A 20,374-nucleotide genomic window follows, 5' to 3' on the forward strand; every position below is an offset into this window, starting at 1 on the left:
TATCTTTATATATGCTTCTAAACTGTTGTACATATCTGGGCACCTCTGCTAAAACAGTGATTATGTATGAGTGAGGTGAAAGTGTTGAATGATGATGAAAGGATTTTCATTTTGGGGATTTTCTTTTTGGTTCACCCTGCCTAGGTGAGAGGCGGCTGACTTGTTGAAAAAAAAAAAAATGTTTATTTGGTCTCTATGGGGAAGTGGAACAGAATTCTTCCTCTGTAAGCCATGCTTGTCATAAGAGGCAACTAAAATGCCAGGAGCAAGGGGGCTAGTAACCCCTTCTCCTGTATACATTACTAAAGTTAAAAAGAGAAACTTTTGTTTTTCTTTTTCGTCCACCCTGCTTCAGTGGGGTACGGCCGGTTTGTTGAAAGAAGAAGAAGAATGTTTATTTGGATTCTTATCGTTAAAACATAGAATTTATTATATTCAGTATGTTTTCCTGTAGAGAAGTTGGGTGGGAATGGTATTCAGAATGCACATTTTGGTTATTATTCAGAATACACTTCTTTTTTATGAAACAAGTTAAAGAGTACAATGTGTATATGCTTGGAGTCATTCCAGAAATTCAGTACAGTAAAACATTTACAATCCAGCATTCAGATTTCCAAAAATTCTCCAAAACTGGCAAGTTTGAAAAATATTTCCATTATGACTTCATGATATCTGGTAAACTGTGTCTCAACATGTGGAATAGCTGGTCAGCATTAATCCTCTCACTTATGGTAATTATGTTGTTGATGGTGGATTCATAAAGCAACATACTATACATGTATTATGCTCTTCCTAAATGCAAGTGGGAAACCATGCATCAGCAATTTGTTTGCACGTGCACTGGAAAACCAGCATGGATATATGGGTTCTCTAAGGCCCATGAACCTAATATCCTGTTAAGATCCATTAGATATAGTATTGTTATTATCTGAGTCAGTAGTTTTTTGCACCTTTAGTTGTACATCAAAATTTGTTTAAGCTGAATGCATACTTTCAAAAGCTAATGATTTTTCACTTTCTATAACTTGAGATCTAGCTACCACTGAACATTTTTAGAGGCTGATTATATCTTATCTTCCATTTTGGCAGGTATTACTGTCTCACATGAAATATCCTGTAGTCCCACGAAGGATAACCATCAGCAAGCGATTAGCACAGTGCATGCATCCAGCTTTACCATCAGGAGTTCATTTGAAAGCCCTTGAAACTTATGATATAATCTTCAAATGTATGGGTACAAATCGTCTCTCACAAGAACTGTTTATATACAGTGCAGGTTAGTAGATTTGTCTTTATTTTTCATGTACAGTAGGGCCCCACTTATATGGCAGGTTAGGTTCCAGGCTACCGCCAGAAAGCAGAACGCCATTTTCTTGCACTTAGTATAAATGCCAGATAACAAGTTTACATAATAAAAAGTAAAATACACAGTGCACTCCTTACTTACCTTTAAATATTTGTAGTCTTAATGTAGGGTGAGAGGTGAGTAGTATTTATTGTAAGAGGTCAGGTGTGATAGGTATGGTAGTCAAGATGTGGTGGGTATGGCCACCCCACCCACATGTACGTATTATACATTTAAAGTGCCATAGAGCGATAGAATGCATATATGGTACACTCATTACTTACTTTAAAATATCTGTATTCTTAATGTAGGGTGAGAGATGAGTAAACAAGATAAAATGAATAAATGAGAGACAGAGAGAGAACGAGTAAATGAGAGAGGACAGAGACGTGGAGTATGTAAACAAGCAGACGAACACGTCTGGCTATGATTCATACACTTTCATTTCTATGTCTGTGAAGCTTATACCATAATACAAATACCCTACATTGTGTACAAGTTGTCTCCATGTTGGTACAGTAGAATAAATAAAGAACAACACTCTCCATTCTCGTGTAACACACCATTTTTAGAAGGAATGATGCTCTGAGTGAAGGCATTCAAAAGAAGTAATTTTCTACAGTTACCCCAATAATACTATTGTGTATGCATTTTCTTTGGTATTGAACTAGAGAAAATGTTATTCTTTCTGACACTCTGACAAGACAACTGGAAAAACATCTAAAGATAGATAAAGATAAAGATTTATTTCTTTGTAAAGGTTACAGTGTGTAATTACAATTTTGGTTTACTAATTACTAAGAAAGCCACTTTCATGCCGGGGCATTTCGGGCAGACTAATCCTACTACATAGTAACTACTTAAAACTATACAAGATAATAGTGGTTAACTCTATTACAGTTTTATTTAGTCTTAATACTAATGTGAGGTAGTCAGGGTGGAGGTTTATAAGAATATTAATCTTGAAGTTGCACATAATAAAAGCAATATTACAATTAATGGTTCAGGCAGTAATATTTCATGGACTGGCAGATGTTTAAAAGTCTAAAGGTCGCATAATATAACTAATTGGAAGTTGTTTTGGTTGATTTGGTTAGTATTGAGAGATAAAATGATTGTTTAGCAAAATCCTAATTATATAAGTAGTCAGGGGATCCTTTACCGGTTCCAGTAGGTAGGGAGTTACAGATCTTCGGGCCCTAAATGTTCATAGCACTTTTGCATAGTGTAAGACTGACACGAGGGATGTTGAAGAGTGACTGCGTTCTGTTGTAACTGTCAAGGAGTAGTTTAAGTGGAGAGTTTATAGTGGAATTTAATGTTCTATATATGTAGTAGACACAATAATATGAGTGTATGTCTTGTATATTTAGCAAGTTCAGGCTTTTGAAAAGTGGTGGGTTGTGCTGTCTAGCACAGGAGCTGGTAATCATCTGCACAGCAGATTTTGTTGGGTTATTAAAGGTTTAAGGTGGTTGACTGTGGTTAATCCCCAGGCACAAATACTATAGGCAAGGTAAGGATATACCTATTAAAGAATGGTATAAGGTAAGGAGTGTTGTTTGTGGTACATAGTATCGTATCTTGGGCAAGATGCCTACTGATTTGGAAATTTTCTTGGATATATGTTGGATGTGGGAATGAAATTTAAGATTACAATCAAGAAAAAAACTTAGAAATTTACCCTCAATGTGTCTTGATATAACTTGTACAGTGGACCCTCGACTAACGCTATTAATCCGTTCCTGAGAGCTCATCGTTAGTCAGAATAATCGTTAGTCAAGTTAATTTTCCCCATAAGAAATAATGGAAATCAAATTAATCCGTGCAAGACACCCAAAAGTATTGAAAAAATTTTTTATTAACACATGAAATATTAATTTTAATACACACAAACTGAAGAAGACATGCACAGTTACATGACACTTACCTTTATTGAAAATCTGGTGATGATTGATGGGATGGGAAGAGGGGAGTGTGCTGATGGTCTTAGTGTTTAGAAGGGGAATCCCCTTCCATTAGGACTTGAGGTGGCAAGTCCTTTTTCGGGGTTACTTCCCTTGTTCTTTTAATGCCACTAGGACCAGCTTGAGAGTCACTGGACCTCTGTCGCACAACATATCTGCCCATAGAGGCCTGTACCTCCCGTTCCTTTATGACATTCCTGAAGTGTTTCACAACATTGTCAGTGTCACCATTAAACACTTTTTCAGGTTTCAGTCCTTCACTATGTACTCCTTGAATTCCTGCACATATTTTTCAGCTGCTTTTTGGTCCAAACTGGCAGCCTCACCATGCCTTATCATACTATGTATGCCACTACGATTCTTAAATCTCTCAAACCAACCTTTGCTGGCCTTAAATTCACTCACATCACCACTAGTTGCTGGCGTTTTTCTAATTAAATCGTCATGCAACTTCCTAGCCTTTTCACATATGATCGCTTGAGAGATGCTATCTCCTGCTATCTGTTTTTCGTTTATCCATACCAATAACAGTCTCTCAACATCTTCTATCACTTGCGATCTCAGTTTCAAAAACATAGTTGCACCTTTGGCAAGAACAGCTTCCTTGATTGCCGTTTTCTTGGCCACAATAGTAGCGATGGTTGATTGGGGTTTTGTGTACAGCCTGGCCAGCTCGGAGACATGCACTCCACTTTCATACTTAGCAATGATCTCTTTCTTCATATCCATAGTAATTCTCACCCTTTTTGCTGTAGGGTTGGCACTAGAAGCTTTCTTGGGGCCCATGGTGACTTATTTTGCAGGTGCAATCACTAAAAAGGCTGTGATAATATGAAATGTTCCGATTGTATGCTTGGAAGCGACCGCGGTGGCTGGCTGGCTTCTAAACACTGGCCAGAAGTGGACGCGTCTCAGACTGAACGAATAGTGTTGGTCGAGTTTTTTAGCGCTAATCGAGGCAAAATTTTTGCGTTAAAATGTATCGCTAGTCAGATTTATCGTTAATCGATGCCATCGCTGGTCGAGGGTCCACTGTATTCATGTTAATTTATTTTACCGTGGGATGTATTTTTCATGTTTATATGTTATGTAGTGTGCTTATTACGTAATTTTGAAAAAAATATCATAGCTGGATTAACCCATAAACGGTCCAAACGTATATATACGTTTTTACCGCTAGTGCCCCAAACATATATATACGTATTATTTGTCATATTCAGCATTGCCACAATAAGCCTGAGTCGCCTAGACATAAGAGAATGGGTGTGCGCACTCACTGTGCACCATATTAAAATAATTGGGGATGCCTGGGTACCATATGCTCTTTTTTTTTTTTTTTTTTTTTCAACAAGTCGGTCGTCTCCCACCGAGGCAGGGTGACCCAAAAAAAAGAAAGAAAATCCCCAAAAAGAAAATACTTTCATCATCATTCAACACTTTCACCACACTCACACATTATCACTGCTTTTGCAGAGGTGCTCAGAATATAACAGTTTAGAAGCATATACGTATAGAGATACACAACATATCCCTCCAAACTGCCAATATCCCAAACCCCTCCTTTAAAGTGCAGGCATTGTACTTCCCATTTCCAGGACTCAAGTCCGACTATATGAAAATAACCGGTTTCCCTGAATCCCTTCACTAAATATTACCCTGCTCTTTTTTCTATTAAAAAAAACTTTTTTTTTTTTTTCTCAAAAAAGTTGGGGCGCTGTGGGAGAGAACATATATATACGTTTGGACCGTTTACGGGTTAATGGAAATATCTATATTAACGTAATATACAACATATGTTGCACCTCTGAGTAATTATTGCATACAGCCTCTCCTCACTTTCCGACGTACTTGTTTACCGACGACTCAGATTTACGACGGGCTCTCGAACCAGTATACATACCTGAATAATGTATATTAGAGCTGATTTTGTTTGTTCTATTTATTGCAATATACATTTATTGCAATATACATATACAGTTTTGGAGTGAGATTAACAAGTTAAGAAAGCCTAGAGAACAAATGGATTTGTCAGTTAAAAATAGGAGAGGCGAGTTATTAAATGGAGAGTTAGAGGTATTGGGAAGATGGAGGGAATATTTTGAGGAATTGTTAAATGTTGATGAAGATAGGGAAGCTGTGATTTCGTGTATAGGACAAGGAGGAATAACATCTTGGAGTGAGGAAGAGCCAGTTGTGAGTGTGGGGGAAGTTCGTGAGGCAGTAGGTAAAATGAAAGGGGGTAAGGCAGCCGGGATTGATGGGATAAAGATAGAAATGTTAAAAGCAGGTGGGGATATAGTTTTGGAGTGGTTGGTGCAGTTATTTAATAAATGTATGGAAGAGGGTAAGGTACCTAGGGATTGGCAGAGAGCATGCATAGTTCCTTTGTATAAAGGCAAAGGGGATAAAAGAGAGTGCAAAAATTATAGGGGGATAAGTCTGCTGAGTATACCTGGTAAAGTGTATGGTAGAGTTATTATTGAAAGAATTAAGAGTAAGACGGAGAATAGGATAGCAGATGAACAAGGAGGCTTTAGGAAAGGTAGGGGGTGTGTGGACCAGGTGTTTACAGTGAAACATATAAGTGAACAGTATTTAGATAAAGCTAAAGAGGTCTTTGTGGCATTTATGGATTTGGAAAAGGCATATGACAGGGTGGATAGGGGGGCAGTGTGGCAGATGTTGCAAGTGTATGGTGTAGGAGGTAGGTTACTGAAAGCAGTGAAGAGTTTTTACGAGGATAGTGAGGCTCAAGTTAGAGTATGTAGGAAAGAGGGAAATTATTTCCCAGTAAAAGTAGGCCTTAGACAAGGATGTGTAATGTCACCGTGGTTGTTTAATATATTTATAGATGGGGTTGTAAGAGAAGTAAATGCGAGGGTCTTGGCAAGAGGCGTGGAGTTAAAAGATAAAGAATCACACACAAAGTGGGAGTTGTCACAGCTGCTCTTTGCTGATGACACTGTGCTCTTGGGAGATTCTGAAGAGAAGTTGCAGAGATTGGTGGATGAATTTGGTAGGGTGTGCAAAAGAAGAAAATTAAAGGTGAATACAGGAAAGAGTAAGGTTATGAGGATAACAAAAAGATTAGGTGATGAAAGATTGAATATCAGATTGGAGGGAGAGAGTATGGAGGAGGTGAATGTATTCAGATATTTGGGAGTGGACGTGTTAGCGGATGGGTCTATGAAAGATAAGGTGAATCATAGAATTGATGAGGGAAAAAGAGTGAGTGGTGCACTTAGGAGTCTGTGGAGACAAAGAACTTTGTCCTTGGAGGCAAAGAGGGGAATGTATGAGAGTATAGTTTTACCAACGCTCTTATATGGGTGTGAAGCATGGGTGATGAATGTTGCAGCGAGGAGAAGGCTGGAGGCAGTGGAGATGTCATGTCTGAGGGCAATGTGTGGTGTGAATATAATGCAGAGAATTCGTAGTTTGGAAGTTAGGAGGAGGTGCAGGATTACCAAAACTGTTGTCCAGAGGGCTGAGGAAGGGTTGTTGAGGTGGTTCGGACATGTAGAGAGAATGGAGCGAAACAGAATGACTTCAAGAGTGTATCAGTCTGTAGTGGAAGGAAGGCGGGGTAGGGGTCGGCCTAGGAAAGGTTGGGGAGAGGGGGTAAAGGAGGTTTTGTGTGCGAGGGGCTTGGACTTCCAGCAGGTATGCATGAGCGTGTTTGATAGGAGTGAATGGAGACAAATGGTTTTTAATACTTGACGTGCTGTTGGAGTGTGAGCAAAGTAACATTTATGAAGGGGTTCAGGGAAACCGGCAGGCCGGACTTGAGTCCTGGAGATGGGAAGTACAGTGCCTGCACTCTGAAGGAGGGGTGTTAATGTTGCAGTTTAAAAACTGTAGTGTAAAGCACCCTTCTGGCAAGACAGTGATGGAGTGAATGATGGTGAAAGTTTTTCTTTTTCGGGCCACCCTGCCTTGGTGGGAATCGGCCAGTGTGATAATAAAATAATATTAAAAATTACACTACTGCATAAGCATTTAAAAATATACCAGAAATGTTATAAATGGTGCAAAGGTGTCATTAAAACAATATCAAAGATGGTTGACACAAACCTACTACCATTATAGTATGCTCCTTGCCTAGTGACAAATTTGTTTACCGATGAGGTCTCAGGAGCGGAACTCCGTCGCTAAGTGAGGAGATGCTGTATTATATTATCAGTAAGTAAGTAAGTTTATTCAGAGGAGGAGTATGGAAGAAGTGAACATTTTCAGACACTTGGGAGTTGCCGTGCCGGTGGATGGATTTATGAAGGATTTATTTATTTCTTTTATTTATTAATTTGAACATGATTTGTACATTGAAGTACAAGGAAATACAGTAGTTAAGTGTAACATGCCAAAGCCCCTTGTATGCAGAGCATTATCGGCAGGCTTAAAATTAACTTAAGATTAACTAAGCAATGATATATTCAGTGGTAAACATTGTTGTAAACAGTTAACAATTAAGCACAAATGAGTATTTCAAAGACAGGTCATATGGTCATTTACTGTGTTGCTGTGCATTCAGTAGAATGGAGTATTCTGTTAGATAATGTAATTAAAAATAACAAAGTTTGATTGGGTCACAGGTTAAACATTTATGAGATACAATTATTCAGTATTTATTTGTTTGTGGGTGAGTAAGTGATTTTTAAGAAGAGACTTGAATTTATAAACAGACAGTGTTTCTTTTATATTCACAGGTAGTGAATTCCAGATTTTTGGGCCTTTTATGTGCATTGAGTTTTTGCATAGTGTGAGATGGACATGAGGAATATCGAAGAGTGATCTGTGCCTTGTGTTATGGTCATGTGTTCTGTTGAGGTTGGTAAGGAGACGTTTGAGGGGAGGGTTTATATCCAAGTTAAGTGTTCTATGTATGTAGTAGGTACAATAATAGGTATGGATGTTTTGTATGGTGAGTAGGTTTAGAGTTTTGAATATTGGTGGAGTGTGCTGCCTGTAGTGGGAGTTTGTTATCATTCTGACTACAGCCTTTTGTTGGGTAATTAACGGTCCGAGATGGTTTATTGTTGTTGAGCCCCATGCACAAATTCCATAGGTGAGATAGGGGTAAATAAGTGAGTGATATAGGGCCAGGAGGGCTGACTGTGGAATATAGTACCGTATCTTCGATAGTATGCCTACGGTCTTGGAAATTTTCTTAGAAATTTGTTGTATATGTGTTTGAAATTTGAGTCTATTATCAAGGTGGATTCCTAAGAATTTTCCCTCTGTGAGTTTTGTGATAGGTGATCCATTTATCATTATGTTAAGAGGGACATCTGTAGCTCTGTTACCAAACTGAAAGAAGTAGGTTTTGTCAATGTTGAGAGTAAGTTTGTTAGTCCTCATCCAGGTAGATATTTTCTGTAATTCGATATTCACAGTATTGGCTATCATGACTGGGCTCGGGTGAGACAAGATGTATGTAGTGTCTTCTGCAAATAGTGTGGGTTTGAGTAGTTGCAATGCATTTGGTAGGTCATTTATGTATAGGAGAAAGAGAAGAGGGCCAAGGACACTTCCCTGTGGGACACTAACTGTAATTGGCTTTGCGGAAGAGTTTGCTCCATTTGTGTACACATGTTGGCTTCTGTTGCTGAGGTATGACTTTAGGTAGTTGAGGGAGTGCCCTCTTATACCATAGTGCAACAATTTTATGTGGAGCAAGTCATGGTCAACTGTATCAAAAGCTTTACGTAAATTAAAAGATTCCCAATGGGACTTCTTTTTTCTCTAGTGCAGTGTATATTTGTTCTAGCATGTGTATAATAGCATCATTTGTATTTTTATTAGTCCTGAACCCAAATTGACAGGGGTTGAGTATGTTGTGGGAGATGAGATAGGAATAGATTCGCTTATGAATTAATTTTTCGAAGATTTTAGAGAGAGGGTGTAAGTTGGATATTGGCCTATAGCTATTCAAGTCTATCTGGTCTCCTTTATGGATCGGGGTGACCCTCGCTATTTTGAGAACTGTAGGGAAGGTAGAGGATTCGATGGATTTGTTAAAGAGTGTTGCAATGATTGGTGACAGCACTTGCGGCACTTTTTTGTATATAAAGAGTGGTAAGGTATTTAAATCTCCTGTCTTGTTTTTTAGTGTGTTGATAATAATGGAGACTTCTGTTGGGTTAGTCAGAGCTAGGAACAGTGTGTTCGGGTAGTTGCCAGTGAGGTAGTCATTGGGTGGGGTATTTGAGCTTGGGATTTTATTGGCAAAGTTTTTCCTATGGTGGAGAAGAAATCATTGAGTCTGTTTGCTGTTTCAGTTAGTGGGAGTTGGGGTTCATCTGGCTTTGTTAGTTCAATTGCACTGTTTCGTGATATCGTTTTTGTTCTTAGAATTTCTGATAGAGTTTTCCAGGTCTTTTTTATATCACCTTTTAAGTTGGATAATCTGTTCTCATAATACAATTTTTTTGCCCTTCTTATCAGGCTGGTTAGGATTGACGAGTAACGTTTTGTTTGGTTTCTGGTTATGTGACCCATTCTGTACTGTTTTTTGTAAAGGTGCTTTGTATTTATGGATTTGAGGATGCTGGGTGTTAGCCAGGGACTGTTCAGTCTCTTAGCTGTCATCTGTTTAGTTTTTTTAGGGCAGTGCTTATTATAGAGGTGTTGGGTCTTTTTTAGAAAATTATTAATACTTTCATCAATATCTGTATAGAGTTCTAGCTCAGTGTGCCAGTCAATATTTGTCACTGCTGTTGTGAGGTTATTAATGGCTGCCTCATTGTGAAGTCTGAAAGTGACTTTAGTAGTGTCTTGGGGTAATTTGCCTAGATTAGTTATGAGGAAGGTAGGGTAGTGGTCTGTGGTATTATCTGTGATTATGCCTGATTTTAAAGGGGATATGGTGTTGGTCCAGATGTGGTCTAGTAGGGAAACACTAGTCTCTGTAATTCTTGTAGGTTTTGTTACTGTTGGTAGCAACAAGCAGTTACTCATAGTGTTTGTGAATTCAGTAACGTGTGAGTCCTGGTCTTGCAGGAGATTTATACTGAAGTCACCCGAGAGTAGTAAGTGATCTTTATTCATGCATGCATCAGTTATCATACTTCCTAGGTTTTCACTAAAACTGCTAATGTTTGATTGTGGTACTCTGTAGATGTTTATCACTGTGAGAAGTTTTTGTAGGTATTTGGATTTGAATTTAGTATTATATATTCCCCATGTTCATCCCTTGTGCAAGTATTAGTGATACATTCTAGTTGGTCTGAGTAGTATACAGCTGTGCCACCCCCTTGTTGATCTGGCCTACAGTTGTGTATGGCTGTGTAACCAGGAATGGCATAGACATCTGTGGTATCAGGCTTTAGCCAGGTTTCAGTGAGAGTAATGATGGACATACTGGCAAGCAGGAAATTTAATAATGCTATGAGGTCATTGTAATGTTTGCTTAAAGATCTGATATTGTAGTTAAAGACAGTTATGTTGTTGTTGGCTCTGAGAAGTGCCTTTGATTGTTCTGCTGTGTAGTAATTACAGTTACGGTTTGATTCATTTAACCCTTTGACTGTCGCAACCCCCAATCCTGAGGTGTCTCCTGGTGTCGCAAAATTTAAAAAAAAAAATTATTTTTTCTTATGAAATGATAAAGAATCTTTTCCTGATTGTAAAGACACCAAAAAAACAAAATTTGGTGGAAAACTGACAGAATTACTCTCTCGCGAAGTTAGCGACCTCGGCGATATTTACAAATCGGCGATTTCGCCCACTTTGAGCCCTATTTTCGGCTAATTCCATTATTCCAGTCAACCAAACTCATAGCTATTTCTTCAGAACTCCATTTTTTCTATCTATTGAGTACAAGAAACTGCCCATTTACCGATTTCAACTACCCAATAACGTGGTCAGAAATTTGCAATTTGGCCAATTTCACGAAAATTAAAAAATATGACAATTTCAAAATAAGGACCAGAATGAACAATGCAGACATTCCTGGCTCTAAAATAACATTTTCTTTGTTCATCAGTCATGTCTCCAGGCCCCTCTGATATTACTCTTGCTTTCTATTTTGAATTTTTATTCAAACAAAAAATAGAAGATTTACTGTTATGCAGACTACTGCAATACTGTAATAATTATATAAATAACATCAACCCATTCATGACTGCATATTAGAATGGCTATTTGGACATTTATTGGACAATGACATCATTTGTTTACTTTTGAACATCGGCAAAAATCAAACATTTCCCGTAATTTGGGCTCCATTTCCAGGTTCTTTTTCTAGCAAAATCAATCAAAATCACCTCTATAATATATTTTCCATTCTATCAAATGAGACCAAGAAATCGAGAATACAACCATAAATACTATACGAAAATGGACCACAAAATCGGCATTTTAATTAAAAAAAACGGTTGGAGTTTTTTTTTCTCATTATGCACTGCATGCTCCAGGATTTTTTTTTATATGGTGCACACTGACCACACAGACCCATTCTCTCACATGTGGGCCTACCAGCTTTCTCCTGCTTGATTTGAAGCCGCTAGATTTTTTTTTTTTTTTTTGTCAACAAGTCGGCCGTCTCCCACCGAGGCAGGGTGACTCAAAAAAGAAAGAAAATCCCCAAAAAGAAAATACTTTCATCATCATTCAACACTTTCACCACACTCACACATTATCACTGCTTTTGCAGAGGTGCTCAGAATACAACAGCTTAGAAGCATATACGTATAAAGATGCACAACATATCCCTCCAAACTGCCAATATCCCAAACCCCTCCTTTAAAGTGCAGGCATTGTACAGTGGACCCCCGCATAGCGACTTTAATCCGTGCAAGAGGGCTCATTGTTATGCGAAATGATCGGTATGCGAATGAATTTTCCCCATAAGAAATAATGGAAATCAAATTAATCCATGCAAGACACCCAAAAGTATGAAAAAAAAATTTTTACCACATGAAATATACATTTTCCTACACACAAAGAGAAGGATACATGCACAATAGTAGAGTAGTACATGCACAATATATATTGTGCATGTACTACTCTACTAAATGAAGAATAAATGACACTTACCTTTATTGAAGATGCAGCAATGACTGATGAGACACTGTGTCCTGGGAGTGCCTTTTTCTCCTGAGTACTGTAGGTTCTGTTTGGCATTTTCTTCCAGAACAGGCCTTATCACACTGTGTATGCCACTACGATTCTTAAATCTCTCAAACCAACCATTGCTGGCTTTAAATTCACCAATATGAGCACTAGTTCCAGGCATTTTTCCCTGTTCACCTGGGTGTTAGTCGACTGGTGTGGGTTGCATCCTGGGAGACAAGATTTAGGACCCCAATGGAAATAAGTTAGACAGTCTTCGATGACACTGACTTTTTTGGGTTATCCTGGGTGGCAAATCCTCTGGGGTTAATTGTTTCTTGGTATTCTCAATAAGCCACACCAACAACGGTGCTACAGCAGCAGCTGACAGTGCTACAGCAGCAGCAGCAGCAGCAGCAGCTGACAGTGCTACAGCAGCAGCAGACGATGCTACAGCAGCAGCAGACGGTACTACAGCAGCAGCTGACGGTGGTACAGCAGCAGCAGCAGCTGACAGTGCTACAGCAGCAGCAGACGATGCTACAGCAGCAGCAGACGGTACTACAGCAGCAGCAGACGGTACTACAGCAGCAGCAACAGCAGCAGCAGCAGCTGACGGTGGTACAACAGCAGCAGCAGCTGATGGTGCTACAGCAGCAGCTGACAGTGCAGCAGCAGCAGCAGCAGCTGACGGTGGTACAGCAGCAGCAGCAGCTGTACCACCAATAGTAGCGATGGTTGATCGGGGTTTATTATACAACCTGGCCAGCTCGGAGACACGCACTCCACTTTCATACTTATCAATGATCTTTTTCTTCATCTCTATAGTAATTCTCACCCTTATTGCTGTAGGGTTGGCACTAGAAGCTTTCTTGGGGCCCATGGTCACTTATTTTGCAGATAAAATCACCAAAAACACTGTAATAATACGAAATGTTCCGATTGTATGCTTGGATGTTACCACGGAGGCTGGCTGGTAAACAATGCCACCGGCGGCACATGTGAGGCTGGCTAAGGGCGCACATTGGACGCGTCTCGGACGAACAGCGGTGAGCGGGTTTTTGAGCGGTATGCGAGGCAAAATTTTTGTGATAAAAGCGAGTGGTATGCGGATTAAACGTTATGTGATGCCGACGGTATGCGGGGGTCCACTGTACTTCCCATTTCCAGGACTCAAGTCCGACTATATGAACATAACCGGTTTCCCTGAATCCCTTCACTAAATATTACCCTGCTCACACTCCAACAGATCGTCAGGTCCCAAGTATCATTCGCCTCCATTTACTCCTATCTAACACGCTCATGCATGCTTGCTGGAAATCCAAGCCCCTAGCCCACAAAACCTCCTTTACCCCCTCTTTCCAACCCTTTCGAGGACGACCACTACCCCTCCTTCCTTCCCCTATAGATTTATATGCTTTCCATGTCATTCTACTTTGATCCATTCTCTCTAAATGACCAAACCACCTCAACAACCCCTCTTCTGCCCTCTGACTAATGCTTTTATTAACTCCACACCTTCTCCTAATTTCCACACTCCGAATTTTCTGCATAATATTTACACCACACATTGCCCTTAGACAGGACATCTCCACTGCCTCCAACCGTCTCCTCGCTGCTGCATTTACCACCCAAGCTTCACATCCATATAAGAGTGTTGGTACTACTATACTTTCATACATTCCCTTCTTTGCCTCCATAGATAACGTTTTTTGACTCCACATATACCTCAACGTATCACTCACCTTTTTATATACGTCAAACATGGTACCTAATAAGACATATATATACGGCTGCGACAGTCAAAGGGTTAAGTCATTCAATAAGAGGTTGGTATCAGGATCAGTGCTTGTAATCATAAGATTTATAGTGAATCTATAGTTAGAATTAAGTATAAGACAAAATAAATATTCTAAAGCTAAAAAATAGCACCTGAATTATTTTAACAGAAGTAAAAATATGAGTTAAGGTAGTTCTTTAAAGCTAAAATAAAGGAGACAATATAAAAGGGACTAAAATAATTTGCGGTGAACAAGTAAAGTGATGATCAAATAAAGGAGCTTGGGAATATAATTGTAGGTAGTTCAATCAAAATCAATCAAAGTTTATTCTCTATAAGGATTACAATGCAAGGTTTACAGATTTTGGTTGTGTGGTTTACATGTAATAAAATACTAATTACAGAGGGGGCCACTAGAACACCTAGCAAGGCTAGGCATTTCAGGCAAACTTAGTTCTCTAAAGTTAGAATAAAGGAAAACATATAAAAGGGACTGATATAAGTTGTGGTGAACAAATAAAGTGGTAATGAAATAAATGAGCTTGGGAATACAATGGCAAAATAGTGAACTTATTACACTTTATCACCTGAGAATAGCACCTTGATTATTTTAACAATTGTGAGTATATGAATTAAGGTAGTTGTATAAAGCTAAAATAAAGGAGAAAATATACAAGGGACAAAATTAAGTAATGGTATACAAAGTTCAATGGACAGATAGTCACTATGATATAATATTGATTTGGGAGTAAGATCTGATTTGTAATGTATAATAAGTTGAGCAATTAATTGCACTATAAAAAGTAAAAAAAAAATATTGGGTAGTTGGTACTTGCTAGCAAAAGGTAGTTTTGGGGACTCACACAATGTATTGGAATATACACTAATTACACACGCAATATAAAAGGGACTAAGAAAAGTAGTGGTAAACAGTATTAAATGGACAGGTAGCAACCATGAATAACATTAATTTGGAGTAAGAGAAATTAATAGCAATTAAAAAGTAAAAAGTATTTGAGGTAGCTGGTACTAGCTAGTAAAAGAAAAAATAATAATGCACAATAGTGCAATAGTAACGTACACTATATGCACCACACGTATATATGTGTTAAGGACACTTATCTAATCTGTTACAGAAATGTCAGCTTTTCTAAGGAAGGTAGAGAAATCATGTTCATTTGAGATGGTGTATTGTTGTCCAGTTGAAGTTTAAAAAAACTTCAACTGGTATTTTCCCATCTCGAGTGAAAAACTGATGTATTTTGTTTTCCTGTTTAAATTTTCTCAACCTGAAAAGAAGGTTTTGACGTTTTCTCGTTAGACACTCATTGATGAACACTCCATTTTTCATTGTAATTCCTGATTTAATTAAGTCCTTTCTTTTATCATATGAATGAAGTCTGATCATAATACTGTGTTTTCTACCTTGTTTTCCTAGCAAACGTGTTTCTTTGATTTCATTGTTTTGGACGATAACTTTTACGTGGTCCTGTATTATCCTGATAGCAGTTTCTTTGCACTGTTCTTGGATTATGTCACTAGGAATGTGTGGGCTGTTTATTATAACTGCATCAGACAACTTACCTTGTTCAGTTTTGCCGTTTTGGAAATCAAGGTATTCATTCAGTCGATTGTGCATGTTCTGATTCCAGTCCTTGATTGCTTCTTCAACATTCATATTTAGGGTTGTTATTTGCTCAGTGTGACTGGCTATAGCTGTTTTCAGAGTATTTTCTGTGTCAGCACTTCCCGATGTAATCTTCTCTTCAAGGTTTTAGATCTTGTTCTCGAGGTTGGTTATCTTGGATTCTCGTCGCACAAGCTTTGCTTTAATGTCTTTTATTTCACTTTCTAGAGCGACGATGTAGTCCCTGATAGTGTCAGGAATAATCATACCTGAGTTATCATGGGTGAATCCTCTGAAGGGAGTGGAGTTGGAGGGGAAATCAGCCATGTTTGTTGTTGTTCCCTGGGTGGTGGTGTTGGTGGTGAGGGGGGTTGATGATACACCGGCGTCCTGCTGGGTAGACAAGTTGAGTTCTAGGGTCCTTGGTGTTATTTTTTCTTACTGCTGTTGTTTCTTCTGCGATATCCTTTCATAGTATCACTAAAGTAGATACCGTGTAGCTATGGAGGAGAAGGCTTGATTTCCCTGAGCTTGGGTTAAGTGATTGTCTGGCAGCGGAGGCAGTGTTTGGGTTAGCAGGGCTGTCTTCCTTAGATCTTCTATTTTGTCAAGATTCGGGTTACATTCTTAGCCCTTTCAGGGTCCAAGGCCCAAATCTGGAGTCACGCACCAGTGTCCAAGAATTTAAAAAAAAAAAATTTGTTATTTTTTCTTATGAAATTGTAGAGAATCTTTTTGTGAAGGTAATAAAACAAAAAGTACGAAATTTGGTGGAAAATTGACGAAATTATGCTCTCGCGAATTTTGATGTCTCAGCGATATTTACGAATCGGCGATTTTGCCGACTTTGACTCCCATTTTAGGCCAATTACATTATTCCAATCAACCAAATTCTTAGCTATTTCACTAGTATTACTTCTATTCTATCGATTGAGCACAAGAAATCGCCAAGTCAACTGTTTCAACTACAAAATAAAGTGATCGGAAATTGTTAATTTGGCCAATTTAACACAAAGTTCAAAATATTCCAATTTCAAAATAGGGTCCAGAATGAACAATGTAGGCATTCCTGGCACTAAACTAACATTTCCTCTGTTCATTAGTTATGTTTTGAGGCTTTACAAATAAATTCCATTTTGATTTTTTATTCACATAATGAATTTTTATTCACACCAAAAAATAGAAGATTTACTGTTATGCAATATTGTAATAATTGTATAAATATCATCACCACATTTGTGAATGTATATTAGACCCACCAGCTGGCGTGTATTAGACGTGTGAGGTCGTTTGTTTACTCATGAATATCGGCAAAAATTTAACATTTCTGCTACTTTGAGCTCAGTTTCAAGCCATTTCCAGTGCTAAAACCAATCAAAATCATCTCTATTTCTGTAATATGTCTTCCATTCTATCAAATGAGACCAAGAAATCGCAAATACAACTATAAAAAACATACGAAAAAACACTGCAAAGTTACTGTTTTAATCGAAAAATCATGATTTCATTTTTTTTCTCTCATTATACACAGTGTGCTGCAGGATCTGTTTTATGTGGTGCACACATACCACATAGATGTATTCTCTCATATCTAGGCCCAAATGTACCACTCACAGTTTATCAGAGTGAGCTGAGCTCATGGCGTAGATCTACGGTTTGGACCCTGAACATAAAGCCGTAGATCTACGGGACGGACCCTGAAAGGGTTAGTATTCTTGGGTCATTTTGTGGTCTACGTGGGTTCCTGTAGTTGTACTTTCAATTAGGCCATCACAAGCTTTGATGAGCGATGGTTTCTTGAAGAATAAGAGCTGCTAGGATGCCGCTGCTGCCAGGATGCCACTAGGATGAGGTTAATCATAGAATTGATGAGGGAGAAAAAGTGAGTGGTGTGTTGAGTTATATGTGGAGACAAAAAATGTTATCTATGGAGGCAAAAAAGGGAATGTATGAAAGTATAGTAGTACCAACACTCTTATATGGGTGTGAAGCTTGGGTTGTGAATGCAGCAGCGAGGAGGAGGTTGGAGGCAGTGGAGATGTCCTGTCTAAGGGCAATGTGTGGTGTAAATACAGTGGACCCCCGCATACCGTTGGCATCACATAACGTTAAATCCGCATACCGATACATTTTATCGCTAAGATTTTGCCTCGCATGCCGCTAAAAAACCCGCTCAACGCTATTTGTCCGAGACGCGTCTAATGTGCGGCCTGAGCCAGCCTCACATGTTCAGCCGGTGGCATTGTTTACCAGCCAGCCTCTGCGATAACATCCAAGCATACAATCGGAACATTTCGTATTATTACAGTGTTTTTGGTGATTTTATCTGCAAAATAAGTGACCATGGGCCCCAAGAAAGCTTCTAGTGCCAACCCTACAGGAATAAGGGTGAGAATTACTATAGAGATGAAGAAAGAGACCATTGCTAAGTATGGAAGTGGAGTGCGTGTCTTCGAGCTGGCCAGGTTGTATAGTAAACCCCAATCAACCATCGCTACTATTGTGTCCAAGAAAACGGCAATCAAGGAAGCTGTTCTTGCCAAAGGTTCAACTGTGTTTTCGAAACAGAGATCGCAAGTGATAGAAGATGTTGAGAGACTCTTATTGGTGTGGATAAATGAAAAACAGATAGCAGGAGATAGCATCTCTCAAGTGATCATAAGTGAAAAGGCTAGGAAGTTGCATGAGGGTTTAATTAAAAAAATGCCTGCAACTAGTGATGATGTGAGTGAATTTAAGGCCAGCAAAGGTTGGTTTGAGAGATTTAAGAAGCGTAGTGGCATACATAGTGTGATAAGGCATTGTGAGGCTGCCAGTTCGGACCAAAAAGCAGCTGAAAAATATGTGCAGGAATTCAAGGAGTACATAGACAGTGAAGGACTGAAACCTGAACAAGTGTTTAATTGTGATGAAACAGGCCTGTTTTGGAAGAAAATGCCAAGCAGGACCTACATTACTCAGGAGGAAAAGGCACTCCCAGGACATAAGCCTATGAAAGACAGGCTTACTCTTCTCATGTGTTCCAATGCAAGTGGTGATTGCAAAGTGAAGCCTTTATTAGTGTATCACTCTGAAACTCCCAGAGCGTTCAGGCAAAAGAATATCCTCAAGGCTAATTTGTGTGTGCTGTGGAGGGCAAACAGTAAGGCATGGGTCACTAGGGACTTTTTCTATGACTGGTTACACCAAGCATTTGCCCCCAATGTGAAAAATTACCTAACTGAAAAGAAATTAGACCTTAAGTGCCTCCTGGTGTTAGACAATGCCCCTGGTCATCCTACAGACGTGGCAGAGCGACTTTGTGGGGACATGAGCTTCATTAAGGTGAAGTTTTTGCCTCCTAATACCACTCCTCTCTTGCAGCCCATGGACCAGCAGGTTATTGCAAACTTCAAAAAACTGTACACAAAAGCTCTGTTTGAAAGGTGCTTTGTAGTGACCTCAGAAACTCAATTGACTCTAAGAGAGTTTTGGAGAGAGCACTTTAATATCCTCAATTGTGTAAACCTTATAGGTAAGGCTTGGGATGGAGTGACTAAGAGGACCTTGAACTCTGCTTGGAAGAAACTGTGGCCAGAATGTGTAGACCAAAGGGATTTTGAAGGGTTTGAGGCTAACCCTGGGAATCCTATGCCAGTTGAGGAATCCATTGTGGCATTGGGAAAGTCAGGTTGGAGGTTAGTGGGGATGATGTGGAAGAGTTGGTGGAGGAGGACAATGAAGAACTAATCACTGATGAGCTGCTAAATCATCTTCATCAGCAAGAGGCCACACTTGAGGAAACTGCTTCGGAGGAGGGAAGAGAGAAATTGAAGAAGTTGCCTACTTCAAAGATTAAGGAAATGTGTGCAATGTGGCTTAAAGTGCAAACCTTTTTTGATGACAATCACCCTAACACAGCTATTGCAAGCCGTGCTGGTGACTATTACGCTGACAATGTTGTGAACCACTTTAGGAAAGTCATAAAGGAACGGGAGGTACAGGCCTTTATGGACAGATATGTTGTGCGACAGAAGTCCAGTGACTCAGAAGCTGGTCCTAGTGGCATTAAAAGAAGAAGGGAAGTAACCCCGGAAAAGGACTTGACACCTCAAGTCTTAATGGAAGGGGATTCCCCTTCTAAACACTAAGACTCTCCTCCTCCCATCCCATCAATCATCACCAGATCTTCAATAAAGGTAAGTGTCATGTAACTGTGCATGTCTTTTTCAGTTTGTGTGTATTAAAATTAATATTTTATGTGGCAAAAATTGTTTTTTTCATACTTTGGGGTGTCTTGCACAGATTAATTTGATTTCCATTATTTCTTATGGGGAAAATTCACTCGCATAACGATAATTTTGCATAAAAATGAGCTCTCAGGAACGGATTAATATCGTTATGCGGGGGTCCACTTATGCAGAAAATTCGGAGTGTGGAAATTAGGAGGTGTGTAGTTAATAAAAGTAGTATTAGTCAGCGGAAGAAGGGTTGTTGAGGTGATTTGGTCATTTAGTAAGAATGGATCAAAGTAGAATGACATGGAGAGTGTATAAATCTGTACTGGAAGGAAGGCGGGGTAGGGGTCGTCCTCGAAAAGGTTGGAAGGAAGGGGTAAGGGAGGT

The 20,374-nt window shown here is 39.1% G+C and overlaps 1 protein-coding gene across 12 annotated transcripts in view; it reads left to right on the forward strand.

The window, feature by feature from the left end:
• Positions 1-20,374, forward strand: part of LOC128686219 (protein DOP1A) — a 234,706-nt gene that overhangs the window by 37,027 nt on the left and 177,305 nt on the right. For 11 of the 12 annotated variants that reach the window (XM_070083219.1, XM_070083220.1, XM_070083218.1 and 8 more), the window contains one exon: positions 1,090-1,276. In XM_070083219.1, coding sequence (XP_069939320.1) covers positions 1,090-1,276 — 187 coding nt within the window. Of the gene's footprint in view, positions 1-1,089; positions 1,277-20,374 lie in introns of those variants that run through there. The other variant, XM_053773056.2, reaches the window with a different exon arrangement.

This window comes from Cherax quadricarinatus, chromosome 9 (genome assembly GCF_038502225.1).
Source record: "Cherax quadricarinatus isolate ZL_2023a chromosome 9, ASM3850222v1, whole genome shotgun sequence".
In the NCBI taxonomy this organism is placed as follows: Eukaryota; Metazoa; Arthropoda; class Malacostraca; order Decapoda; family Parastacidae; genus Cherax; species Cherax quadricarinatus.